This window comes from Colletotrichum abscissum (assembly GCF_030869225.1).
Source record: "Colletotrichum abscissum strain IMI 504890 chromosome Unknown Scaffold_2.1, whole genome shotgun sequence".
Lineage (NCBI taxonomy): Eukaryota > Fungi > Ascomycota > Sordariomycetes > Glomerellales > Glomerellaceae > Colletotrichum > Colletotrichum abscissum.
In genome coordinates this window covers 48,009-75,253 of record NW_026850098.1, presented here as the reverse complement: position 1 = coordinate 75,253, position 27,245 = coordinate 48,009, and the positions used below count along the sequence as shown (strand labels likewise).

The 27,245-nt window shown below is 51.8% G+C and overlaps 10 protein-coding genes across 10 annotated transcripts; 6 read left to right on the top strand and 4 right to left on the bottom strand.

Moving 5' to 3' along the window:
* Window positions 1-17: 17 nt before the first annotated feature.
* On the bottom strand, window positions 18-1,977 carry CABS01_00717 (flavin-containing monooxygenase; the record flags this gene model as incomplete). Its single annotated transcript, XM_060534098.1, has 3 exons — window positions 18-152; window positions 204-1,303; window positions 1,365-1,977. The coding sequence occupies 3 exons, from the start codon at window positions 1,975-1,977 to the stop codon at window positions 18-20; spliced, it is 1,848 nt and encodes a 615-aa protein (XP_060401176.1).
* A 2,922-nt stretch (window positions 1,978-4,899) lies between these two features.
* Window positions 4,900-6,954, top strand: CABS01_00716 (amidase; the record flags this gene model as incomplete). The annotated part of the gene is made up of 1 exon (XM_060534097.1): window positions 4,900-6,954. One exon carries the CDS (start codon window positions 4,900-4,902, stop codon window positions 6,952-6,954), a length of 2,055 nt encoding a protein of 684 aa, XP_060401175.1.
* A 3,081-nt stretch (window positions 6,955-10,035) lies between these two features.
* On the top strand, window positions 10,036-10,713 carry CABS01_00715 (uncharacterized protein; the record flags this gene model as incomplete). Its single annotated transcript, XM_060534096.1, has 1 exon — window positions 10,036-10,713. The coding sequence occupies one exon, from the start codon at window positions 10,036-10,038 to the stop codon at window positions 10,711-10,713; it is 678 nt and encodes a 225-aa protein (XP_060401174.1).
* Window positions 10,714-13,338: 2,625 nt separating this feature from the next.
* On the top strand, window positions 13,339-14,070 carry CABS01_00714 (uncharacterized protein; the record flags this gene model as incomplete). The annotated part of the gene is made up of 1 exon (XM_060534095.1): window positions 13,339-14,070. The coding sequence occupies one exon, from the start codon at window positions 13,339-13,341 to the stop codon at window positions 14,068-14,070; it is 732 nt and encodes a 243-aa protein (XP_060401173.1).
* A 325-nt stretch (window positions 14,071-14,395) lies between these two features.
* Window positions 14,396-15,126, bottom strand: CABS01_00713 (galactoside O-acetyltransferase; the record flags this gene model as incomplete). The annotated part of the gene is made up of 2 exons (XM_060534094.1): window positions 14,396-14,705; window positions 14,777-15,126. The coding sequence occupies 2 exons, from the start codon at window positions 15,124-15,126 to the stop codon at window positions 14,396-14,398; spliced, it is 660 nt and encodes a 219-aa protein (XP_060401172.1).
* Window positions 15,127-16,010: 884 nt separating this feature from the next.
* On the top strand, window positions 16,011-16,769 carry CABS01_00712 (uncharacterized protein; the record flags this gene model as incomplete). The annotated part of the gene is made up of 1 exon (XM_060534093.1): window positions 16,011-16,769. The coding sequence occupies one exon, from the start codon at window positions 16,011-16,013 to the stop codon at window positions 16,767-16,769; it is 759 nt and encodes a 252-aa protein (XP_060401171.1).
* Window positions 16,770-17,902: 1,133 nt separating this feature from the next.
* CABS01_00711 (uncharacterized protein) lies at window positions 17,903-18,516 on the top strand (the record flags this gene model as incomplete). Its single annotated transcript, XM_060534092.1, has 2 exons — window positions 17,903-18,428; window positions 18,491-18,516. The coding sequence occupies 2 exons, from the start codon at window positions 17,903-17,905 to the stop codon at window positions 18,514-18,516; spliced, it is 552 nt and encodes a 183-aa protein (XP_060401170.1).
* A 645-nt stretch (window positions 18,517-19,161) lies between these two features.
* Window positions 19,162-19,344, bottom strand: CABS01_00710 (uncharacterized protein; the record flags this gene model as incomplete). The annotated part of the gene is made up of 1 exon (XM_060534091.1): window positions 19,162-19,344. One exon carries the CDS (start codon window positions 19,342-19,344, stop codon window positions 19,162-19,164), a length of 183 nt encoding a protein of 60 aa, XP_060401169.1.
* Window positions 19,345-21,161: 1,817 nt separating this feature from the next.
* CABS01_00709 (uncharacterized protein) lies at window positions 21,162-21,692 on the bottom strand (the record flags this gene model as incomplete). The annotated part of the gene is made up of 1 exon (XM_060534090.1): window positions 21,162-21,692. The coding sequence occupies one exon, from the start codon at window positions 21,690-21,692 to the stop codon at window positions 21,162-21,164; it is 531 nt and encodes a 176-aa protein (XP_060401168.1).
* A 3,468-nt stretch (window positions 21,693-25,160) lies between these two features.
* On the top strand, window positions 25,161-26,831 carry CABS01_00708 (glycolipid anchored surface protein; the record flags this gene model as incomplete). Its single annotated transcript, XM_060534089.1, has 2 exons — window positions 25,161-25,241; window positions 25,302-26,831. The coding sequence occupies 2 exons, from the start codon at window positions 25,161-25,163 to the stop codon at window positions 26,829-26,831; spliced, it is 1,611 nt and encodes a 536-aa protein (XP_060401167.1).
* Window positions 26,832-27,245: the final 414 nt, after the last annotated feature.

The window sequence follows — 27,245 nt, the reverse complement described above, 5'->3', positions numbered from 1 at the left end:
CTCAGATATTGTCACTTCTAGGCATAGTAAGACGTGTTCAGACCCTTCTCAACCGCCGCAATCTGCAACGCCAGCGGCAAGGAGAACTGTCGACACATCATGAAGCTGCCAGTCATGTACCAGAAACCAGGCACTCCAGTGGCTCGCCACCACTACACAATAGTCAGCATAACTCTTCCAAGCATTCGCATCATTAGACTTACACCTGAGCGTTCCTGCTCGGCATCCAAGTTCGCGAACCCATCTAGCCTCTGAACAACATCCGTCCCAAGCAGTTTCTCGACTGTAGTGATGTTCTGCTCGAAACCCGTCGCGAGCACCACCACATCCGCCTCGAGCTTTGTACCGTTTGCCAAGACTAGGCCATCCACTTGGAACTCCTTTATACCCTCCTCGCACCTCTGGATCCGAATCTTGCCGTCAATGATCATCTGGTTCGCCCCCTGGTCGATGTAATACTGCCCGCCCTTGATGAGCTGGTAGTCCGCCAACCCATACCCGTCTTCGCCCTCCTTAATCACCAACCCAGCCTTCTTCAACCCATCGTGCACCGTCTTGTCATTCTTGGCCATCGTCTGCGTCAACCCGATGCTCATCCTGCGTATCAGTGCCAGCGGGATAGCATTGCCCACAATGTCTGCTTCCTCAGTACTCAGACCCGGAATTGTCCAGAGTGAGAGCATGAAGTTCTCCCACGACTCGCGCGAGATGGAAAAGATTGGATGTCGCTGCACCATTGTCACCTCCTTGGCCCCATGCGTGACAAAGTCGGCTGAGATATCGTGGCCGCTGGTGGCACAGCCGACGACGACAACCTTCTTATTCGTTACATCCGGGATCTTGGCGGCAGTCTTGTGGTACTTTGAGTGATAGATTTGCCCCCTGAACATCTCTTGACCTGAGAAGTGAGGGATCTTGGGCTGGTCGCCGTACACGCCTGTGGCCAAGACCACATGCCGCGCCGACAACGTCCGTGTTCCCTCAGGCGTGCGAACCTCGACACGGTATCTCTTCTTCTCTTCATCATATGTAGCCTTTGTGACTTCCGTGTTGAAGGCGATGTCGAGTCCCATCAGCTGGCCGTAATGCTCCATGAACTCGGCAACCTTGTCGCCCGTCAGGAACCGCGGCCAGGTCTCGGGGATCTTCATGAACGCCCAGTGATCGGTGTAGGTCGGCGTATGCAGCGTGACGCTTTGGTATCGTTCTCGCCAAGAGTCACCAAGGCGTGCGCTGCGTTCTACGAGGCGGGTTTTGATGCCCATGTGTTGGAGGCGTGCGCCGAGCATCAGGCCGGCTTGGGCTGTTTGGTGTGTCTTGTGTTAGCGAGAGAGGAAGATGGAAAGCTGAGTATGAAGACTGACCTGCGCCGACAATCAGAACCTGCAGGTCTTCCTCGGGCTCTGCATGGGCGTGTCCATTGATGCCGTTGACTCGGTTGACCCCGTTGACACCATTAGTGACGGGCGCCTTTGGCGTCGGAACCGAAGCCGCGTGCCGTGCCTCGACTTCCTTCTGGAAATCGAGTTTCTCCAACTGCGTAAAGACAGTCCATGCCTTCCACTCGTCTTTGCTAGTGTTGCCTAGCTTGAGCAACCCCTTTCCTTCGCCATGCGGCGTCCGGAAGGTAAAGCCAGTTTGGATCCAGACCATGCCGTCAAAGTCGAGGAGCAATGGCTTCAACCCGCCAAGCTTGTTGGTCTGCAGCTCAGAGAGACCATGGTTTGCTGAGGCTAGGTACTTTTTGATGTTGTCTTGGCCTTGCTTGCAGGTGAAATCCCATGAAAGGCCGACGATGTCTCTCCACCAGCAGTCGTCGATGAACAAGTCGGAGATGTCGCTGAAAGACTTTTCGGCGAACTGCTTCTCGAGTTTGGAGAGCCATTCACTGGAAATCCTGTCCGCGTCAACTTCGTCCTTCTTAACGCCTTCTTGTAAGGTCAAGGCCGGGATTTCGGGGAGCTTGAAGCCGTCCATTTTTGTGAATTGTGCAGTGTCAAATACCGAATATTGAACAGCTTAGCGACTTGATTGACATTGACAGGATCGTATCAAATGCCTCGGGAAAAGAGAAATCAAGGCTAAAAGCCCATGTAAGTCAGATTTGGTAGGGAAGGACAAGGGTGTGGGAGCCTTTACTCGTGATCTCCAAACGCTGGGGAGATAGCGTCAGATAGCGTACCCGTCATCCATCAACCCACTTGGCAAATTCCCATCTCACCCACCATACCCCAAAATGTCAATGGGCAACCACTCAAATCGAGATGCGAAACGATTTCGTCCTCTTTTGTTCGGACCATCCCCACGGGTGGATCTGGCCAAGGTGTCATTGAGGTTCCCCATCTCTGTAACCTTACATTATTGCCAAGAAAGCCTGTTGCTGAAGATGACCGTACAACAGGCTGTTTTTACTCTTTTAGCTTTGAAGGAAGGATGGAATTGATGGATTAGATCATCTTATCTGATCATACCCCACCTTTCTATTCGCGCAGATCGGCATTGTCGTCCCAATCAAGACACAGTGAGCTGCTTCGGCTGGGGTGGGATCAATAACATGCACGGAGTGAACCCGCGAGTGTCACAATATGCGCGGGAAACGCTGTAGGATTTCACCCTAGCTAAGTTTCTAAGCGGGATGAATACGAGGTCTGACGAATGTCCAACGAGGGGCTTTTGTCGCTAAAACAGCACGTTAGCCAAGGTGAAAAATTGCGATGTTGCATGATGATTAAGAAGCTACTGTACTTGAAGGATCCATGCTGGTCAAAGTCAACCACGAATTGGACCACGTGCGGTCTTCATTCTTTGAAATACTTCAGCAGCAACACCCAAAGTTCGGGTTCGAGGTAATGTCAGATTTCATTTCTTTACTTCATGGGAAACCCCCCCAGTGCTTAATATGTTACACCCTTATCATCTAAAAGACTGGTTCGCTTGCTAGTGCCAAGCTCATCGTCAGCACCGCGTTCCGTGACATCCAAGCCTCGGGCCAGAATTCCGAGGAGATCAAGCATTGCTTGGCTCTTTGATCCACCAGCCATAAACAATGGGTCTATCGGCAGCTTGCCGGCGCGTGGACAATCCAGAAAAGTACGGGTGTCCAAGATGAGTGACACCCATATTTTGGCAAAAGCACATGTTCAGATTCTTGAATGCAAAAGATCAAGTTTGGCTCGGAATTTTATCAAAGTTCGTCGACAATCTTGGTATTTGGGATTACCATTTAACGAGAGACGAGAACATATCAAGAAGTAAGATAAAAAATCTGGGTTCTAGGTTCCGAAGGACTCCCTCGCAGGATACAAATGGTCGTTGATTGGTCAACATCCCCCAACATTGCTGGTGATGAATAGAAAAGCTAATAAATACGCCAATACGCAACCTTGACAATAACACATGGGTGCAGTAAAGACCTTATGACGAAAACTCCCCTTTCATAGCTTCGTATTTCGGTGTATGAACAGTCTTGTCATGGACTGAAACGCGAAACAAGTCCGAGCCAAGCCCAGCCATTCCTTCTAGAAGTAAAGTGTGTAAAGCTTCTCCGGTGTGAGAAGTTTTCTGCCGAAAATTAAAGAACTACTGCAAACGAGTTATCAATCCAGTGATTGATACTACCCTCCATGGAGGAACATCAAGGTTGTCATGCAACATCAATTTATTGGTGATGCTACGGGCTAGTCCGTCTTGACTACTGGGCATGATAAGTAACCAACTAAGCTACGAGTCGGACATTTTTACTTAAACTTACTTATATACCTCTTGACTAAGGCTGGGCTTCCTGAGGAGCAGGTGTACTAGTTGTCACCCTTGCGACCTTGCGCGGCCCATATGCTTAAGCTGGTCCCTCACAGCCGGGACCCCAGCATGCTGCACTCATAATATAATACTTGCGATGATCCTCGTATAACTCCGAAGGTGCGTTTTGGTACAAGTTGATGTCATATTCAAGAGTTTCAGGCTCACCGTGGGTGAAGAGAATTTACCTACCTCGGACAAAGTACGTTTCATCCATTTGTGCCACGATTTGCTCTTCGGAACGCTGCTGCCTATCGAAATCTAGCATATAGAATTTACATCCCTTATTTCAACTGCGAGAGTTGTTCCATCACATCAATAGACTGTCATTAATTCCTTCCCGTCACAGGTGCAACACTCGCCACCTACTCCTTCCAAACTCGCTAGCCCAGCTCTACGGTCTACCTCGGTGAGCTCGCCACAAGTGAGGGCCTCATACATACTTTATGACTTGATTTAACCATCAATTTCACCCTTGGTGTCTTTTCTGTTTCCCGGACTTTCTCATAATGAAAGCTGAAAGGCAGAAAGATCAAAATCTCTCTCTTCTCGCAACCTTGGATGCACACCTAGTGCTCGGTCATACTTGCGCGAAACTTCGCATTATTCATTCCACCAATTCTTCCATAAGCCCATTTTCAATTTATAACAGGAACTAATTATCATCTGCTATCATGACTTCAGTGAAGTGGATGGCCTCGATGTCCGAGAAAATGCGAATAGATTCAAGAGACAAGTTGAGGCCCGGAGAATTGCTAGCGTCGGATTAGAGCTAGAACGAATCAACTTGCGTTGGCTGCACCGTTTTGGCGTGTTTAACTGGGGCGTTCCGGCTCGACATTCCATGCCCGCTTCGACCTTCGTTTTACTGACACCGTCTCGACCTTCCGTCCCAACAGTCGAGTGAGCATACGAGACTCTCGCGATGAAGACTGGATAGGCCAAAAGAAAAGAGGGATATAAACTCATTTTTGAAGATACTCGAACTCTGAATCCTGATTTACCCTTCATGTACTGTTTCTTTGCTCAACCAGTCGGCACCTATTAAGTCACCCTAAGCCTCTACCAGTGTGCAAGTCTCTTCACAAGACACCAAGCATTATGGAGGCCGTACAATCCCTCAACATCACCGAAGCGTCAATATGTCAACTACAGGATGCGCTGGTCAATTCTCGAATCTCAAGCGTAGACCTTGTCGCGCGCTTCCTCCATCGAATCGGCAAACTCGATCACCGCGGGCCATCATTCAACTCCATTTGCATCATCAACCCCAAAGTCTTCGATGAGGCACAGGCCTCGGACGCTTACCGCGCATCAGGGCGTCCTCCAAGGCCTCTGGAAGGGATTCCGTTCACCGTGAAAGACAGCTACAAGGTGGAGGGTCTCACAGTTGCAGCTGCGTCCCCAGCTTTCGAAAGCCTCGTTGCGTCTTCAGATGCCGCGGTCGTCGAGCTACTGAGGGCTGCAGGAGCAGTACTGATTGGGAAGACCACAATGCCTCCCATGGCCGACGGAGGAAGTCAGCGAGGCCTCTACGGCCGTTCAATCAGCCCTTACAACCCCAAATACTTGTGCACCAGCTTCGCGTCAGGTTCTTCATACGGATCCGCCGTATCCACGACATGCTCGTTCGCCCCTATTGGTCTCGGAGGTGAGACAGTCTCATCTGGTCGAGCGCCGGCTTCGCACAACGCGCTGGTGGGGTACTCACCGTCAAGAGGCGTCATTCCTTCTCGCGGCCATTGGCCATTGTACCCGACGTGTGATGTTGTCGCACCACACACCAAGTCTGTCGCTGACATGCTGGCGCTTCTTAACGCCATTGTTGCCGATGATGCGCACCCCAGAGGTGACTTTTGGCGCGAGCAGACGGTTGTGCCCATACCACTCAGCTCCAAGATCCGGCCAAGGGATTATTTATCTCTCAAAGATCCGGAGGCGTTGCGAGGAAAGCATGTTGCTGTGCCCAAGTGCTACATCGGGAAGCAAACTTCATCCGAATACTCTGTGGTCTGTTCAGAAGCCACTCGGCAGCTATGGGAGCAAGCTCGACTTGACCTTGAGACGCTGGGTGCTAAAATCACCGAAACTGATTTCCCTCTGGTCGAGCGTTACTCGACACAACTGTTTCCTGGGCAAGCTGCTAATGTGCCCGGCATCCCGAGTACCTGGATTGATACTGAGCGGTGTCAGATGATTGCCACCGCTTGGGATGACTTTCTGCGCAACAACAGCGATCCCGAGTGCCCTTCTCTGGGAGGCGTTGACCACAGCCAGATCAACCCCGACTTTGCGCCGTTGGATGATCGGTCGGAGCACACCGAACAGCAGAATCATGTCCGGTACGCAGAGATGATTGACTTCATCCGCGACAGGCCCGACTCTATCTACGATCTGCCAGGTTGCGCAGATGCGTTGATCGCGCTTGAGGAGGCTCGTAAGAGAGACTTGGAACACTGGATGGACGAGAATGGCTTCGATGTTGTCGTCTTTCCCACAAATGGCGACGTCGGAAGAGCCGATTCCGAGGACAACCGTGAGTCTATGGCATACTCCCTACGAGACGGGTTGAAGTACTCCAATGGCAATCGTGCAATGAAGCACTTGGGTGTGCCCGCCATCACTGTGCCGATGGGATCGCTGTATGACAAGAAAATCCCTGTGGGGTTGACATTCGCGGGCAAGGCCTGGAGTGACAGCGACCTGTTACGTTATGCGTATGCGTTTGAGTCCTCAAAGGAGCGAAGAGAGAGCCCCTCATTGGCGCCACGGCTAGACACGGACCTGATTCAAGTCAACACGAATCAAGGTTCTGTCAAGCAGCATAGGAAGCTGGAGTTGCTCGTCTCTTGTGTGGACGTAGAAGATGATGCTTCGACGGAAACCTTGGAAAGACGTCACGTCGCTCTCAGTGGGTTTTTGGAAGTCGACAATTCGTCTGAGGCAGCATCGATGCAAGTGTTTGTTAACGGGGATCTGATGAGGTCTCCCACACTCAAGGATAGCCAATGGGAATGGTCTGGAATGCTGGAACGGAAGAAGATGAAAGAGAGATACCCAGTTCAGGGCAAGGTTGCTAGAGATCAGTTCATGGTTGTGGTGCTAGCTCAGACTTCAGGTGGCGACTCAAGCGGTCGCTTGGTCATGATCGCTTGAGAATTCGCAAAAGTCATAAGACTCCAGAAAATGATAAATAGAAAACCCCGATCTCAAAGTTGCTTGAAATGCAGCTTTTCTTAGCATTGTGCGATGAATGAAGTTGATGCGACTCACATACGATCATTACCTTCAGTCGATGCCGCGCCCTTGCAATTCGTCGTTGCAGCCCCGCCAGTTGCTCAAGTCGCAGCAATGCCTGCTGACCCTGATATTACTCTTCGCACTAAAGCAGTTAAATACGATGTCGGAGCACTTATTGCAAAGAAGGGTCCAACAACAACTCGGTGAATTTGGAATGCATACTGCTCAAGCCTCAGATGTTGGGGAAATCGCAACTTTCTGCAAATAGCTGAGCTTCTTACGTCGGATCTCAGTTCCTTGGCTGGGCTCCATTCGTTTAAGCTTAGTTAGCCCCGGTTGTTAATCTTCCTCTTTTTTTGCGTGTTACCGAGAGTTTTACCGAACAAGACTGCCGAAGAGTAGCTGTTGGTTTATTCAGTGGTCCGTCTGTGTGGTGCAGAAGTTTGTTTCAATGAGACTTTTGTTGGTCGAGCCGCCGGTCCGTCCGTTTGCAGCAGCTATGCGGACTTCAGGACCCATGAGAGATTTCTCTATGGATGACTCAGAAATAGTGGCATTGGAAATCCCTCAAGATGTCCGATGAGAGGAAGAACAATTTACCCAGGCAAAGAGCCCTTAACAATTATGACTAAGCCCATGGTGAGGTGCCAACAACTGCCGAAGTCGCACAGCATGGCGCTGACAGAATTCAGCAGCGGAGGATTCTCCGTGCATGTGCGGTGATGGAAATATCATGAGATGGAAACGGCCTAGACCTCCTCCAAGTACTTCTTGGACCTCGGAAACGTGCCGGGATCGGGCAAGGTACGGACATAAATCGCTCAGAATGATCCTTTCGGACCTATTGGGATGTAGGAAAGGAAAAAAAAATCTGACAGTTACGACTTACAAAGCATTGTCCAGAGAGAAAGAAAGAAAGAATGCAAAAGAGCCTGCATTCCAGCCGGTTGCGTGCCACTTCGCCGCCGTCGCGGTGAGCCGCGGCGAGGCATTTCCTTTACGTCAAAAGAAGTAGCCTCTAACAATTTCCAATCCCTCTGCTCACAAAACCAAGTTTCTCATTGGCAAAAGACGTAAACCCCGCTAGATTGGTACAAGCTGCAAGCACTTCTGGCTAGAACACTCAACACACGTCTTGGTCCTCTTACCCCTCCATCCGTTGTTCGACATGACGCCAACTGGCCGTCACGTACCCGTCAAGTCCCGCCCGGTTGCCAACGCGGAGAAGGTGTTGGCGAGTTGGCAAAGCGGACACGCCCGCCAACTGGCTCCAATTTTGTGTGCCCGGTGATCCATACTTTCGGGGCAAGTGGAAGAGCCTGTTGGAGACCCGTGAGACTTGTCCGTGACTTTGTGACTTGTTGGAGGAGTTCTTGAAAAACCGAAACGGCACAGCAAAAAGCAAAAGCAGGCTCGGGTATTGGAGCCTTGTGGGACCATTTTGTGAAAAACTAGCACCGTAGCACAACCCGCCCTGTCGATCGCTGCACACTAGGCATGTCGTGGACTCGTGGTTTGTTTCTAGGTTGGAATCCCTATCTTCCGACTGGCCAGAAGCAGACTCCGGTCCTTGCGGGTGACCCGTCCGCGCCTCCGCGCCGAGTCAAGCGTCAGGGCTGGAACCGCGTGGCGGCGGGTTCCCTTCCCTCTCGAACCAGTCAAGCCTGCTCGGTTTCTTTTTGCTCTCCCGTTCGGCAGTACATACGCCCAGGTTCCCGGACGTTGCGCTGCGTTGTACTGTACCTGCATCCGCCGTCATCTCAAAGGCCATCCTTCTCAGCCTTTGGGCCTTGGCCGCCGAGGCCACCCCCTCTTTCAATGTTCCCTCGAGGCTCCAAGAGGCACAGCGCCCACAACTCCCCGTGCTGGCATGAGATGTGGCCGACGCCTTGCCGATGTACCGCCCCTTGGCTCCCTTTCACTTGGGAGTCGGGACCTGAACTATGGATTAGCACGAGCCAAAGAGCGTTTGGTTCCTGAGCCGTTCCTGTCATTAAACCTAATCCGGGCCCCTTGGCGACCCATGAGCGATTTTCACCCCCTGACAGAGCGCACCCCCCTTTCCTTGTTGGGCCTTGGCCATGTCTTTCTCCTGGTCTGCTCTCCGACTTTGGCTGAATCCCAGCGCCTAAGCAACTGACAAACTCCATGTGTCTTCCTTGGACCTTGCCTAGTGTAATGTTTCCCGCGACTGGGCCTCCCGTTAGGGCTTTCTAAACTCAAGTTCCTCACTTTGTTTCTGACAGTAACACCGCAGCGTAATGAGGGGTAGGGAAAGATTTCTCTGAAGGTTCCACGGCCTCTTTCTGTCAGATTCATGGCAGTCCTTGATTGAACAACGAACCCGACTCGCCAACTCCTGCTTTGCGGGTCCGTTGGAGTCGCTGACTCTCTTCAAAGACTCTAGGCACACAAACGTCTCCGGTCCTCTGCGGCCCCTCCCATCCCAGGCTCAGACTCAAAGGATCCAGGTCCAGCTGTGCAGGCGCAGTGTCATCGTGGAGGATTGCGGCGTCTGTGGGGACACAGCGCCTTGCTACGTGGGCCTCCGCAGATGGACCGAAGGGAATAGCAAGCCTGACATGGCACTGACTGCCAGCACGTGTGAGTGACATCTCATCTTTCCGGCTGATGTTTAACGTTTTCATCTCGTCTCCTGTAGGGATGATATTTGGTATATAATCCCCCAGTCTCATCTTCTTCTGGGATGGTCTTGTTCTGATCACCACCACCATCCTTACACTCCCTCTTCAACTCTTCTTCTTTCCCCAGTCATTCTCTCGGCCAGCTTTGAAAGCTCCCAGATCAGGCATCACTCTTTTTGAACGCTCAACCAGCAGCTTCACTCCTTCGCAAGCCCAAACTTCCTGTCCCTCGACGTGAAAGTCCATACCACCTTCAGCCTCGAATCTTTGACAGTCGTCCACCTGGCCGCCATATAAACTACACAATCCTTTTCGGAAAGAAACCCACATATCACCTTCAACTTCAGTCAAGATGTTCTCTACCACTTTGACCACCTTCCTTGCCGTCTCGGCTACCTTGGTCTCGGCCGCTACCATCCCGATCCGGGACGCCGGCAAGTCCGGTTCATACAGCATGACGCCCCACGACTCCTACTCTTCTTCCATTGGTGTCCTCGGCTGCAAGATCGACACCAACCGCGTTGCCTACTGGCCCAACCCTCTTAGCTGCAACGACATCTGTCTTAAGGTCTCCAACGGTGACCGCAGCGTTCACCTCCTCCGCATCGACCAATCTGGCGGTGCTTTCGACATCTCCTACGACGCCTGGAACTACCTCACCACCGGCAAGTCTGCCACTGAGGACCCGACCATTGGCGGCGGTGTTCTCATGAACTGGGAGGCCGTCGATGCCAGCGAGTGCAGCCACCTTCTCAAGGACGGCAAGTTCCCTCTCTCTGCTGCCAACAGCATGAACTACCTTACCTCCTGCCTCGCCGAGCCCGATAGCTTCGTCGCCAAGAACTACGCTCTTTACAACATCCAGAACCCTGCTTGCACTTGGGGTGTCGATGAGGTCTGCACCCTCAACCTGGCTGTCAGCAACCAGGCTGCCTGCCCTAGTGGCCTCGGCTCCGTCAAGACTTTGACCACCCTGCCTGTTACCAACATTGGATACGGCACTGGCAAGACCGCCGTCGCTGTTCAGTGAACGCGCACAATAAGCACAGGTTGCTCAGAGATACCATGATACGATGCATACGAATGTTTATGATACATGTACATATATTATAGAAAGGGACCAGACAGAAAATTGGAGTCGAACATCATTAAAACTATTTCAAAATGGCGTGAATTCGCGCAGCTCATTGTGACTGAAACACATGGTGCCGGAGGACCTCAGCCAAAGCCAAAGAGCTCCGCCATTGGCTAGATAGATCCCATGCAGGTACGAATACTCCATAGAATCATCGACAGGAGGAGATACTGAGTCGTTCTCGCTCATTTAAAAGGCCGATGATCAAAGCTTCAGCGACTCCGCCGCCCTACTGCGGATATACATAGTACAGAGGTAAGCTATGGCCATCTTCGTATTGCTAGCAGATCTCGTCAGAACTAGTTTGGGTCAAGAATATGTCGGCGACTTGTACTGAAAGGCCCAAACAGGCAAACACGGCCATAGCCGTGGCCCTTGCCATTGTCTCAGCCACATTGGTTGTTTGAAACGACCGCTGCGGGCCTGCGGCGGTGCCCGATTTTTTTGATTGCGGTGTTCTTCAACTCAAGGGTATTGACTCGAGTTGGTGATCCGTAGATCTCCCTGCCGAGGTTCCGTGCTGAACAACGGACTACATCCGTTACTGGCGCGGCAGTGCCGTAGATATGTGGCGCCCATCATCTGTCTCCGTACTCCGTACTTTCATAACAGCATCATTATCGAAACTCAGAAGTGAGCCTAAGCAATGAGTGAATATGCCTTTTACAAGAGCGGGCACAGAGTGCAAAATCCATGAGCCTAGATGTTCCCAGCCTGTTGGCCCTACCTGGATGGGGAAATTTTACAACGACGCTGTGCACTTGAGCACTCCTCACCATACCGGCATCGTTTTTAAACTTCTGTGGTCTACTAGTTTGCGGTATTGTTACAGATCGAGGTCTAACATAGACGTTGACATCGGCAACTTTATTTAGTGGATTCCAACGGCGGGTCACGTCTTCATTTAGTCATGTGAAAGCATGCTGAAGCGACAATAGCACTATTTGTTGGAATGTTTATGATTTTGTCATACTTGGGAGAAACCAGAACTGGGCTTAGTTTGTTGGCAATGACATGGCTCCTCAGTAACTAGACTAAATTGATTGCCCGTTAACGTGCAGCTAGCACACGGCCAAATTGTCAGCCGAACCGCTAGGGAAGGGACTGAGGCTCTTATATTGTCCTTGTGACTAATATTGTACTTTTCATTGGAGATCAAGCCAGAACTAGTCATCTTCTACTGATTCTGCTCATCCTAACGGACCATTAGTTGTTACCTAGATACATCCAAAGCATTAAGCCAATGACTTATTGTGGCTCAATGGAGATAGATCTTGACTGGGCTGCTTGTAATGAATGCATTTCTATCCACCGTGGAACAATGGCCCGAAAGACGCTACCTTCGTAGGGAGGTCTAGTGTAAGTTGCAAATAGAAATTGCTACACCAACGAACGAGGTCTATTCCTAGTCACCATCTTTAAGCTACATGGATGACTCGTTTCCTTGCCGAAAGCGATGTCGATGATAGATATAACTCGGCTAGTTTTCTAAGCCTCTTCCTTCTCTAAAATTTCAGGCATACTAAAACTGATGAGTTTCAATCAAGGTACCTAACCGGAAGGGAAGCACCACTTGCATAGTCACAACTGGTGTCGCTGAGACCTGATGATCCTGACCTGTCACCGCGTAGACAGACTTCACGAAGACGACGTAGAGGAGCTGGACCTATGACATCTACATTTTAAAAGAAGATTTTGTGTCCAGAATTATATGAGACACGGATTGCTGGAGGAAAATCGAGGCAAGGACACTGGTACACGGAATAGTCCGTTCGTCCGCCGAAAAACGGAGGAATGGCCCGTTCCCGCGAAAGCGAGCATTGACATTGACTACGCTAGAGTCACACAATGGCACGTCAGCATTCCCATCGCCTGCTCTACTCTTAGCTTCTGTATGATTCCTGAGAATGACGAAATCTTGATTGGTTTGATGTACCAGAGCCTGGTCCATTGAAATCGGCCCAAACCCATCCGCTAGACTAAACGGAAGAAACCCAGATACATATGCTTCCCACAACCGCCAATGACGAATGCTAGATTGACAAGCTGGTTATGCCGTTCGATTACGGGAAGTGGGGAAATCAGTATACATCTTCGGAGTGTTGCAAGCGGCCGTAGGGAGGGTTCGTCTCAGAAGCAGGACGTAACTCCACATCTGCCAAAGACTAGACTATGTTCAAATTATACGGCGGCAAAGGAGAATCTAGAATACTCCGTTAGCCGACCGTACAGTAAATGCCGACTGACTGTACTACCTTGCGGTTACACATCCACCTGCCGGACTACGGTGAACATTGAACCCCGCTAGCCGCCAACGACAGCCATCCGTCATCCCACTCAGTTTCATTATAAAGGGATGTAAGATTCCCTATTCAGCATAGTTCTTTACAGATCTAGCGTCACATCCAAAATCCCATATAACAGCGGTAAGAAAGCTCCAATCAACTCCGCAGACACATAGACTCATACGTGGCGTTTGATAGCAACCTACAACGACAACATCAACATCGCAACGACACAATGCTTAACTCAAGCTTTTCACACCGTAGAGCTCTAATCGAGGAGGACCCAAAGCCCAAAGATGTCCGAACTGTCACGTCACTCAAATCTCAACATGGCGCCCTGGCCAGGAAGGCTGCAGGAACTACTCAACGATCACGCTCAAGCTGGCCGAGTTTCCAATGGTGGCTCATGGCTATTCCGTCATTCATTATTTCAGCTTACGGCGCTGCATTCTTCACTGGAAATACCCCAGGCGATCCACAAATCAAGGCGAGAATCATAGGTTCACCCGGAGGCGTAATTCACATTGGGGGTTCTCTCATGGCCATGGGACTCGGCCCTTTTCAGTTCCTGCCGCAGCTACGACAGAGATACATTCAGATTCATCGCTGGTTGGGATGGGTCTATGTCCTTGCCGTGACGACTGGTGGCATTGCTGCGTTCTACGTCACATTCAACAGCGAGGCGTTGACATGGGGCAAGGTTGGCTTTGGCCTTCTCGCCTTGGGATGGCTCGAGAGCGCTAGGCGTAGCATTGTGGCCATCCGGTCGAATGGAGATATCAAGAGCCATCAAGCTTGGATGACGAGAAACTTTGCTCTGACCTATGCCGCGGTGATGCTGCGGTGGCAGTTGCCTCTGATGATCGCCGCGGGTATGGAAGTCAAGTTTGCGCTGTCCATCACTGGATACATTTCTTGGATACCGAATCTTTGGTTTGTCGAACGCTTTGTGCTAAATAAGAGCTGAGCATAGTCCAAGTCATGGTGGTTAGGAGATCCCAGCTTTGGATTCGTCACATCTCTTGCCTGTGTCAGACTTGGACGTGTGAGTCTTTTGTCGAATCACAGGCATTCGGCAATCCATCAATCGATGTAGCCAATAGGGTCTGCGGCGTAATTCCACGGCTGCAGCAAGCAGATACTAGACTGATGGGGCAGCGGTGTTTACTTACAGCGCGGATTTTTGCAAAGCCGGGCAGGGGTCGAAAGGTTTCGGGAGGCAGGGCTAGTTCACAACTTGACACAACCCATATTAAATACCAGATTGTATGTCTTTATTTTACGAAATTTGTCTAAGCAACCGGTTCTACCTTCTTGACGACCTTGGCCGGAACACCCACTGCAACTGAGTAATCGGGGATATCTCTATTCACAAGCGCGCCGGCACCAATGGTGCAACCCTTGCCGATGTTGATTCCCGGCAACACTGTGACGTTCGCTCCAATCCAGCAGTCATCGCCAATGGTGATGGGCTCTGCATACTCGATGTTGTCTCTCCTAGACTGCAAGGCAGTCTCGTGAGTCGCTGTGATGAGGCTGACTCCTGTGGCGAAGAAGACATTGTTTCCAATGGTCACATGAGCACAGTCAAGAATGACGCAGCTTTACAGGTTCTTGGTCAGTTTTGTCTGTTTCAAAGGGGGAATGGGTCGACTCATAGGAATATCACATACTTGAAATTGGCGTAGAAGCGATCTCCGACCGTGATATTGCAGCCGTAATCAACCTGCAAGCTGGGCTCGACGTAGACATCTTTTCCAATCCCGCCGAAAAGCTCCTTGATCATGCCCACTCTCTTGTTGGCAACGTCGTCTGCAGATTCGTCGTCTCCTGGAACATAGGTGTTGAATTTCTGAGCCAGTCGACGGGCACGGTGTCTCGATGCTACTAGCTCAGGCGCCATGCAGCTGTAAAGCATGCCAGAGACCATCTTCTCATAGTCTTCGCACCAGGGCACATGCTCGAGAGTCTTGGCAAAGGCAATAGCCTTATCGTCCTTTTGCGTACGGATTGGTGGCACCATCTTGGCTATAGTATAGTTGACTGTCGATTGAGAGGCTCAAGGTGAGATTTGACGTTGGAATATCGACGTCAAAATTTGGGATCTCACCACCTTAAATTGGCCTACCAAGGTGGTGGAAGCGGTGACTCCGCCCGCCTTTTCAAGTACGAAAGCGAGGTACAGCGCATGGCGCTAAGTCTTTTAGCTGGGGAAACTTCCATATTTGGTAAACATCCCAACAGGTCGCGGAAGACTCCGCAAGCGCATTTAAACTATGGAGTGCGGGGTTGAAGCATCATGAACTTCAGACAACTTCTACAATTCTGCGAGAAAGGCAGCGAAAGATGTTAGAGCTTCAGCTTTTCAAAAGTGAAGTTGAGGACAGAGTGCCTTTTGAAAGAATGATGTGGCTTTAGGGTGACGATTCCTAGCCGATCCATGGAATGTGGCATTAGAGCCGCTGACCACACGTCATCTGACGGATCCTGTGCCGCAAGCCAAGTCACTGAGGCCGATTGCCAGGCGCCTAAGGCTTCACACCATGAGCGAATGAGCAAACAACAAGGACTCTAGCGATCCCGGCGACTCTCGCGGGACCTATGAGGTGTGTGAGAGAGCTGGAAGACCCTGCGCCACGTTAATTTAGCCCTGATAGGCAAAAGCGTTGGCCAAAGATCAGCGACGTCAAGCCACGAGATAGTATCTTGGCTTGCTACATTAGGAAAACTGAAGTCGTTTCCCGTTGCCCTCTTCGAGCTTAAAGTAGCTCCCATGATGCACAAGGCAGAGCAGCTGGACCCTGCGGCTTTCCGAGTCTGGGCAAAGGAAGTATTTATGCTTATTTCTTCCCTGATTGTAAGCGCAGTCAGATCCCCACAGCAGCGGAGCAAGAACTAGCATCATCAATGAGCAAGACCGAGCAAGATAGCTTTGCATCTTTCTTATATAACTACGATACAGGCAACATCCTTTGCACCGACTCTGAAATGTATGAACTTGTTTCCCTCGTCGACAAACGCATCGATCCGCACAACCAGAAATCACACAACATGATGAGCACCGGCTGCGACGCAACGCCCACGCCGTCCGGCTCGCCCTGCGAGGTCCTCCGCCAGGTGGAACGACTGGGTGGTGCCCAAACAATGATAGACCGGGTCGATCTCGCAACCGGTTCTACAACACCATTCTACGTCCTTCACAGCAACAAGGAAAACAAAACCGTTGCCGTGTTACATGCAGATCCCCGCGCGCAAGCGTCGGGTGAAGCGTTGGGTATAGCGAAATACCATTCCCTGTCCTCAAGAATCGACGTCATTCTCCGCGGCGTGCCGATCAAGATGAAGACCAACACTATGGGTAACACACACAGGTTCGACCACCATGGTATAAGTTACAGTTGGGGTGTCTCCAATTTGAGCATGTCAATGAACACGATGTATCTGAAGGATGCCGGGGGCAACCTGCTGGCGACATGGAAAAGGTACCCTGAAGGCAGGTTAAGCGGCATGATTGGACAGTCAGCCCCGACATTTGAGGTTTACGTCCCGCCACAGAGCATCGATATGGACATGGTGATTGTCACAGGGTCTGCAGCGGTCGAGTACTGGCTGAAGTATAAGAAAGACTCCTACGCAGCGGTAGGAGAGGCCTTCGGTGCAGTTTGATACATCTTAAGAAACTCATAGCGGACTGTATGTTGGAGTGTATTCGTTGGCCTCGTATTCGAAGGGGAAAGCGAATATCGGTTGGGAGCATCTGTGGCGTTGGCGCTGATCTGATAGAATATCTTCATATTTGAACAATGTACTTAAGATTTCCATTTTCGAGTGTATGAATGTTGAAGCATCAGGGCAATTGAGGTGACCGACAGCAACCAGGAGATGATGTATCATATGACGGTGCCACGGGTATGAAGTTGTACTGATAGATTGCCCATGATGATCCATTTTGCCTATGTTTCCAGGAACGACGCAACGGCAAAAGGAATGAATGGTCTTTAGCGGCACCTCTTCAAGGTAAACCCACCCCAAGAGCAGGATTCGGAGCCGTTGGTCCTGTGTTGTAAAGTTCCCTATGGAATGGTCCAGGGCGGCCATGCTTCACTATCGAAAAGGTGAGCAAAATTTGTCTGTAGTAGTAGGTTACTCTCTCATAGCTCTTCCGTTGCTTTGATAAGACTCAAGACAGTGATGACAAAGAAGGTTGCGTTGCAATGGCTCAAGCCTCAACTTCACAACGTCTTTATGTTTAACATTTCCAATAACAAAGCCGAGAAGTCGAAGAATCGAGGTCACAGAAAACCAGCCAGCGATAGTAATGGTATCTTTGTACTCTGACGCCTTCTGTACTGTCAGTTTTCCTTCAACATGGGCTAGCAGGTGAATCCTGGGGCCGGTGGAAGGAAGCCTCTTGCCCGGACACCTTATTGAGAGACAGTACTGATGAGACCCATCTTGTCTCTCCCAGGGCATTTTTGAACACGTCTCATCTCACACTCTTGCTCGTTGTATCACGAGGCCTCATCTCTGTCCCGCAGAAAGAAAGTCAACTAACAGAACTGGCGAGAGCACCCCTTCTTCCTTCTACTCTGAAAAAGATTATTTCTCCTTTTCTATCCTCTACTTGCCTCGAATTACTCCCAGCTTTTTCATCATCGCCCACTCTCTCTTATACTCAACCACTTTCGCTGCGAGCCATATCGTATAGCAATCTTTACAAGCTCTCCAAAATCCTCTTTTGCTCGCGTCCTTCGAGCTACTTCACTCAATTCAGCCATCATTTAGACTTCGGCATCAATATGGACGAATTCTGCGTTCGTCTCCTCTCCTACTTCGACCGCGGCATGGACGGCAAGCCCGGCCGCTGGCCTCACTCGCTTCCCTCTCCCGAGGACATGGCAGGCGCTGGCTATCGCTTCGAAGGCAACGGGGAAGTCGGAGGCGACATCGTCGTCTGCGATTTCTGTACCATGCAAGCGTGGGCGTGGGAGCGCAAGGACGATCCGTTCGCTCAGCATATGGAGTCCAAGAGTTGTGAGTACGTTCACAACGAAATCTTCCGAGACCATCACGACAAGTTCCTTCAGAAGCAGGGCGAGAACAAGAAGATGGACGACTTGATGCTCACGCCTCCTGCCACGCCGAGCAAGAAGCCCTACAAGCCGCGCCGGAAGTTGCGCTTGTCCCCCATCGTGACTGTATTCGATAGCACGCCTACCGAGGAAGCCGACGCCAAGGCCGTCAACAATAGCAAGCCTGTCGAGATCGCGGTTTCTGCTGGAGAGACCAAGATCTTGATCAAGATTACTGATGGCGGCGAGCGTGGTAAGCTTCCAGTTCCTACTCCTACTCCTTCCTCTTTGCCTTGAAGCTAACAAGTCGGACAGCTGCCAAGAGAATCCGTCTCGAGTGAGCGGCCCTGCACTCGACGTTCGTCCAAAGACAACATGGCTGTTACAGATGTGACTTTTACAAACATACTTGCTTCGAATACCCTCGTTCGTTCCATCCATTCCGACTTGCAAAACGCTCGGGAATGCTGACACCTCTCACCAGTATTTCAGAGATTGCTACATTATCGTTTTGATCAATGCGTGGACTAGCGAGAAAGAGTCTGTTCATGTGCTTTAGGGCAAGATACGGATACGAAAGGAAGGAACTGCGAGATATGTACAGGAATTTGCCCAGATGAGCAAGCATGACGCTTGTGGATGAGTTTTTGAAGGGCAAGGCATTACGGCAATCGCCAAACATCGGCCATCGGCTGCGTTTGGACAGAGCTATCAGAAGACTTGCACGAATGGTGGCGAGAGGGAATACATACCATCATCATGAGGCAGTAGTCTGTCTCTAGGTAGCCAACAGACATCTGTATCGTTCACTCATCCAAACCTACGGTCTAAACAGGGTACATGACATGACAAACGCCGGTGGCAAATGTTCGACAGCCGCCTGTTGACCTTTTGCCTACCCGTGACATCGCAGAACAACTAGGTACTCCTCCAACTACAATCTTCTGGTAGACGAGTGAGACCAGCGCCCCAGCCGCCCACAGGTCTCACAGATCACATCCTTCCTCCTCATCGTCACAACCCGTTTCCAAAAGGCCTATGAGAGCGGAGTAATGGGTGGGCAATGCACGGCAGGCAAGACAAATCATATCTAGTGCCGACTGGAAACACAGCACGCGGAGGATTGAACGGGGCCGAAGGGTTGTCGGTGTCCGCGGGCCGTGAGACATTAGCACAGAAACATGGGTGTGTGACACACCCGCATACATCTACAGGCAGCCTCTGGCGAGGCTTACTTCAACGTATGCCTAGACATCCAGTTGCTTATCCTCTGCATGTGGTATCAAACTAGAGTGAGAGGATGAGCGAGTCCTCGTCATTGTGAGCGCAGTGACGCCCGATATGAACCCGCGCCACAGCCAAAAATCCCCTAACTAGAAATTCAACGTCGCGCTGTACCTGTTGCCGCAGAAGCGAGCCACTCAAAGACTTTCCCTTCCAGACCGACCGGAGGATCCTTAACATACGCTGGGCGCAAAGGTGATGTTCTCCGTGGTCAGAAATGAGTCGAACTAGGCACTTGATCAGCGCGTGTGGTAGCCGTTAGGATCCGTGAGATGCCCCTAGTGGGTGTTCCTTAGGCAGCTCCCGGTCGGCTGCTCTCTGTATTGTGTTTGGTCAGCGGTTAAGTTTGCACGTTGTAGTAAGGTAGGTAGGTAGTATCAGCGGCCATCCGCAGCGGCGAGGCGGGTTCGTTCCATTTAGCTCAAGTTCCAGCGTAGGGCCAGGTGCAAACCGTACTACAAATGGAACGGCTGTCAGGCGGGCGGGCGGCGGTGCGCTGCGGGCTGTGCGGGAGCGCTCGTGATGGCCGCGCCGCCGGGTGACAAGACGGGCGACTGACAGGGTCGACCAATGACCTTGGCGATGGGTGACAGCCGCCAAGATGTAGGCAGACTTTTTGTGAGATGAGGCAGCTTTTGCCCAGACGTATTTAATGAAGCAGAGGGGCTGCTCATGATGTGAATGCGAATGGGCTTTTGAGTATCGTGTGAACAAACCGAATATCAAAAACACAAGCACCAAAGCAAATCACGAGACCGAGACGAGAAGCTACAATGACGACTGTCAATCAATACCAGCGTAATGGCAGATCAGGCCGCCCATCGGGGCGCAATCCGCTCCGTACCGTCTGGCGCGAGACGTACGAGGTCTGGGATGGGGTCTGCTACGGCGTAGGCAAGGCCTATTTCAAGATCACCGGCAGATGGTGATATGCCGCGGGGCAGGCGACAGGGCCGGCAGACGTATGGATGCATCATCGCATTCCAGTATAGCCCTGACGGCCCACCGAGTAGTGACGAATGACGAACAACACATGAGTAACGAGTAAACGAATAACGCGCCTAATGATTAACGACAAACGACAACCGGAGACGAGAAGATGAACGACGGAGCACCGGGGTGGAGGAATCAAGCATTTCGAGTATCCCGAGAGCAACATTAGGGAACCACAGGCTGGCATCGAGAAATGTTGACAGGATCCAACCATAATTCACCAGCCAATCCGACAAGGAAGGCCAGATTAGACCAGATTGAAAGAAACAACCCGCTTGGGCGAACAGCAAGATTGGCATCGACAACCCGCCCACCGATGACGTCGGGCCTGGGAAAATCTCGATCAGCGCCGCAGACTCTAGAACGCTGTGTCCATCTCTTGGCACTGTGACAGATAGTTCAGCTGGAGGCGGATTCAGTGGTTCCCCATCAACTTGACACGGATTTGAGGGGATCATCCTGCCAGAGTGGGCCCCTTCAAGGCTCAAGGTTTTGGTGACGCCGGGAGGGAAAGGGAGACAGTCGCTGGGCGGGCGAGCCGGGGGGAGATAGGTAACGAGGGTTTGCCCTTGGTTAGGAATGAGGATAAGGCGCGAGAATTCGAGGAAAGAATATCGAGAACGCGGGAGCTGCGGACATGGCGGACGGTGATCCCGCTGGGTGGCCGCGGGATGATAGCCGAGTGGGATGGTTGGCCGCCTTTTGCGATTTAGATCATCTGAATGGGTGTGAAACGGGGCGCGAGCGACACCGAAACGATCTTCTGTCGACTATCAACAAGAATAGCAGACGGATGCGGTACGGGAAGGAAATGCTTGGTTGGAGTTGCACTGCCGCAGACCACGTCGCATGGAAGCCATAGAATAGAAGATCCGAATTTACAACCAGCAAGACTCTGGTGACTCTCGAATTCTGATAAACGGGTCACGTCGTCCAGTATCCGTACAGCACATTGTACCGATGAACGGGCCAAAGGGCCCATCCTCGGGGAGAAACGAGACGCAAGACAGGTGAAGAAAAAGCAAGCAAATCGTTTGTCCATCGTATTGGCTTCCTGCGCGGCGGCAGATGAACCAGTGTCGAGAAGCCCACATAAACCACAATTCTGTCGTTGGAAAATCGGGGCGGCGAGCATACGTAGTACGCAGTACATAAAAGTGATTCCAGATTGAGATTCGCACGACCGGGTTTGATGGTTTGATGCTGGGCCTTGAACCAATGCCAACAGCGCATCCGACATTCGGACCGGGCCCCTCTGGCTCCCTTCTGGAGACTCTGGATGTCTGGGCCGTTTAAGCCTGGCGCTAGGCCTAGAGTAAACAACTTAAGGTAGGCCATACCAAAAGAGAGTTAATTGGACTCCCGCTTCGCCAGTCCTATTTTTGTTGCTCTTGCAAGTTGGCAACTGGCGAGTATTAGGTGCCCATACGGATACATACGCTGCCAGTATGGATGCTGCCAGCACCGAGACAGTACTGGAAAACCCCGTCGAGTCAAGGAACATGGCGGTTAGCGCTGACTGCACTACTGGTCGGAACTAAAGGTCTTCACTGTGTAGAAGTAGCACACCCACACAGCCTGTAGGTGTGCCTCCAAGCCTCCTCGTATTGGCGGCGATATGAAAGTTTTGCCTCTGGGGCTGTGGTTGACAGTTTGTCGATGCGCTGCTTCGTCGTCAGTCAATTCGGAGAGTTCGGTCGGCCCCCGTCCGTCCCGAGCTGGTGGTGAAGCTGTCCGTCATGCGTTGGCTAGCTCAGCTTGATTTGCATTTGCTCAGCAGTGAGGCATCCGTCAAGCAAGGATACGAGCAGATTGCGCAGCGCTTTGTCATGGGACATTCGCCAGAAACATCGGTCCGTCTGGGTTCGAGTGCTGCGAGACAGCAACAGCCAAGCGCTGCAAGCCTGATGGATCATGAATGGATGGTGTGGGATGACTGGGAGAACAGACGAATAGTGGGATGATTGGCCTGAAGGTCTGGACCGCCGCTGCGGTCAGACTGTGTACAGAGTACTTCCGTCGACGTGGACGCATCTGCTGGGAGCCTGGCTCTCTGGGTTGTTCTGCTCCTGCATTGCACAGAGTATTGAATTACCCATTGTAACATTATCTGTGGTTCTCACTGGAGATTTGGGCCTTTGGCGAGTGACACCTTGGAGGCTGATATTGACAGTCGAGTTGGCTACGGTGGAGATAACAAGAAAAACCATGCCGGGAGTTGATTGCAGTGCTGCCAACAAGGAGATGTATCCGTATGTGGCAGATGAGGTTGAAAAATTCTTTCAGATCGCTGCCGTGTTCATTCCAAGCATGTTGGATTGGGCTAGGTAGAGTCGGTGGGAGCTTGCCATGGCAGACCTGAGGGAGAAGAGCGCGCTGGGCAGTGGCTGGGCGAAGGGGAACCTGTGAAGTGAAATTGACTTTCTGTCTGGTTATGCGCCGCGGGACTTGACAGCGGGATGTGATGAGATAGTGAGGCGCAGAGGACGGACGACAAGAAATGCCAATGCTGAGAGGTGAATGACCTCTTGGCAATCCAGGTTGAAGGGTTCTTGGTTTATCTGTTGAGACCAAAGATGGTGATGTTTGACGCTTGGCGGCACACGATAGCCTCCAATTCAGTTCGTCTAGGACCTACTCCGTAGAGGCTAGAGCATCTCGGCGTCTTGCTGGAGGGGTTCACTGGTTCTGGTAGGCCGGTGCGTTGGTGGCACACCCACGAGCTATGAGCCTGTGATGGACCAGACGAGGGGCGGCGGCTGGGTTGTGAGAAGATGAGCCCGGCGTCCGCAAGTCCCGGTCTGGAAGGTCAGCCGGTTCTCCAGGCCGAAGCTCACCTTGAGTGGAGATTGCCCCTATTTCTCGCTATTTCACTAACGGCCTTGGTGGATGAGGCGGTGGACCGTGGCCCCAGCGGCTACAGTGTGAACTGGGGGCGTGGTAATGGTGCCTTGGTGCCCTGGTGCAGTGTGTTTGTGTTGGTTCGAGATGGCGTCGAAAGGAGAGTCGTCAAGGAGAGATGCAGTGAAGATGAAGCTATAACAGCTTTAGGTGGTAGATTCCTGAGAAGACGTTAGTACTTCATCGGACGTCATAGGGTGATTTGGATGGACCTCTGTCCACACTGTGCCAAGTCTCTCACAACCTTGAAACGAGATGAACATGGCCCAGGCGGTTCCCGGCGTGCATCCAGGGTACGTATCTAGTCGCTCGCCTCTCTCGTCTCTCTTCCTCTTCTTTCGCGCGGAGAAGAAGGTTCTTAGGTAATAAGACATTCCTCAAGTACGGAGTAAGGTAAGGTAGGTTCGGTTGGCAGATGCATGTTGAGTGCAAGTGCTAATTTGGCACATGTGCAGGTACCTCGTGATTCAATAGTGTCGCGCAGTGGCTTCAGGTATCCGTACCGTCGCATCTTTCTCTTTCGCTCGTCTCGTCCAAAAGAATGGAAATGAAGATGCAGGCAGGCAATGTATGAATGGTGCTAAGACGGCTGCGCCTCGCTCTCGCGCCGGCTATTCGCGCCTGCGGTCTTGTTGTCTGAATGTGTGTGCTAATGGTGTATCCAATAAGCGGCATCAATTGCTGAATGTAGAGATGCACGTATTGGTGTTTGGTACGATGAGACGGTAGCGCACGTATGTACGGAGTATTCACGAGGGGATCCAATTTGCGCATCGAATACGGGGATGATTGTTCAATGAATTGGAAGAGAGCGAAATTAGATGAATGCTGAACAGTGGACGGTCACAAGAAAAAAGAGTAAAAAATACCAAGAGATTAGAGAGGAGGAGTGGAGGAAAGAGACTTTGGGAGGAGGGCAAGGGGGGGGGGAGGATTGGAGGAAGCAAGAGGAAGCAACAGGCTAGCAGAAGAAGCTTGCCAGTAAGGATAAACCGAAAGGGGTCACCCCTGCCCCTCCTTCACTCTTGCCCCTGGGGGTTATCCATGACCCCGGTCCTTCCTTCCCTGTCTGTTCAAGGTACCTTTTTTACGCCTTCCGCGCCGTTGCTTCCTGCCTTCTCAACGCCGTGGTGGTCTAGCCGGTGCCTGCCTCACCATTGCACCAGTCGATCCTCTGTGTCTTCCTTCCACCGTCCACTCCTTCCACTGTACGCAGTACGCAGCAATTGCAGGCAGGTTCAGTTCTCTTGCTCTTTCCCATTCTTGAGAAGAGATAGGTACCTACCTACCTTAGGTACCTTACGTACATCCACAAGTACTCAGGTACATGGATACTTGAAGCAAGTACCTCACTTCGTACCCGGTGGGGCTTAACCACACATTCCAGGGCGTGTTTCTGCTTTTCTACCTCGCGCCTCCCTCCCGTCACAGAATCTCTGACTTCTTGATTCTCCTTTCTCCTCTCCGTGTTTCCTCCAAACCCGTCCACTCCCTCACTTGCTATCCGCAATCGTTTCTTCTTGTAGGGGAATTTAGTAGACAAGGCCCTATTCATCCTTTTTTGAATGTGTCACTGTCTCTGAAACCCTATTCTTTTAATCAACAACAAACCACTTCGCACTCTCGTTAGCTCAACCAATTATTTCTACCTTTTTCAGACCGTTTGGATCGGATATTCAGGAAAGACAAAAACAACTAAACGTCACTTCCCACTTCCCGACAACAACCTCGACGACAAGCCCGTCAGAGAAGATCCTCCAGACCACACGTACCGAACACTCACAAATCACACAACACAACCATCACAATGGGCAAGGTCGCCGCCGCCGTTTCCGCGGCTCTGCTGCTTGCCAGCAACGCCGCTGCTCTCGACCCTATCGTCATGAAGGTATGATGCCATCACACACCCCCACCAAGCCTGACATGCATCACTAACAATTCAAAACAGGGCTCCAAGTTCTTCTACGAGAACGGCACCCAGTTCTACATGAAGGGTATTGCCTACCAGCAGGACACCGCCGCCGCCGGTGGTGAGTCCAAGACTGGCGACTACAACGATCCCCTCGCAGACGAGACTGCTTGCAAGCGTGACGTTCCTATCATGGTGAAGGCCGGCACCAACACCATCCGAACCTACGCCATTGACCCCAAGAACAACCACGACGCCTGCATGAAGCTTCTCAGCGACGCCGGCATCTACGTCGTCTCCGACTTGGGTGAGCCCAAGCTCTCCATCAACCGTGACAACGCCCAGTGGAACACCGAGCTCCTCGACCGCTACACTGCCGTTATCGATGCCCTCGCCAAGTACGACAACACCATCGGTTTCTTCGCCGGTAATGAGGTCTCCAACAACAAGACCAACACCGAGGCTTCCGCCTTCGTCAAGGCTGCCGTTCGTGACTCCAAGAAGCACATCAAGGACAAGGGTTACCGCTGGATGGGTGTTGGCTACGCCGCCAACGACGACGCTGACATTCGCACCAACTCGGCCCACTACTTCAACTGCGGTGACCAGGAGACCGCCATTGACTTCTGGGGTTACAACATCTACTCGTGGTGCGGTAAGAACACCCTCGCCGGTGCCGGTTACACCACCCAGATCGACTTCTTCAAGAACTACTCCGTCCCCGTCTTCTTCGCCGAGTACGGCTGCAACATCCCCGACGGTGCCGATGGCCGTATCTTCCAGGAGACCACCGCTCTGTACGAGAAGGAGATGACTGACGTCTTCTCTGGTGGTATCGTCTACATGTACCACCAGGAGGCCAACGACTACGGTCTCGTCGAGATCAACAACGGTGTCGCCAAGACCATGAAGAACTACGACCAGCTTGCTTCCCGTGTTCTTGCTGCCACCCCCGCTGCCGTTCAGATGGCCTCTTACTCGCCCACCAACAAGGCCGCTGAGTGCCCTGGCACCTCCTCCACCTGGGAGGTTCACGGCGATGCCCTTCCCCCCACCCCTGACAGTTCTCTCTGCGAGTGTATGGTCAAGTCTCTTTCTTGCACCCCCAAGGATGGCCTGAAGGCTTCTGCCATTGGCGAGATCTTCGGCTACATCTGCGGTGCCTCCCCCGACTCTTGCCGCGGTATCAACACCAACACCACCACCGGTGTCTACGGCGCCTACTCCATGTGCACTGACGAGCAGAAGCTCGCCTTCGTCATGGACACCTACTACAAGGCCCAGAAGTCCGCCAGCACTGCTTGCAACTACGATGGCCAGGGCCAGGTTGTTACCCCCTCCTCCACCGACAGCTCTTGCAGCTCCGCCCTTGCCTCCGCTTCTGCCGCCAACAGCGCTGCTGCCACCGCCACCGCTCCCGTCTCCTCCACTGCCAACCCCAGCTCCAGCTCTTCTGGCAACGCTGCTGCCGGCAGCCCCTACCAGCCCATGTTCAACTTCGGCGGTTTTGCCATCGGCGCCTACATTGTCGCCGCCGGTGCCGTCGGTGCTGCCATGGTTGCTCTGTAAACGGTCTCTTCATCTAATGATGTGTTGAGGTGGAAAAAATGGGTGTGCCCAGGATTAGGGCGATATACATTTATGCGAGCGTGTAGGATATCCAACGCAGGTTACCATGGTGCCTCGTTTAATACAGTCACGACTCGACAGATTTTTTACTAGCATGAGGCTCTTTTGTGTTTCTCACCATCACATGGCGTTGGGTCTTCACTGGCAGCAGCTATTCTGCTTCATGACTGGCCGACAGAGGTCAATGTTGTTTTCTAGTGTCTTTTGGTTCGATGAATAGAACTTTTTCTTTTTGTTCATGTCGATTGCCTTGATTGGACCTTGTGAATGTGTGAGTGTACATATCATGACTTGGCAGTGATCTCAGCCACCATCTAGCCGTTGCTCTTGCCTTGGCAACCTAGGCGTCATTTA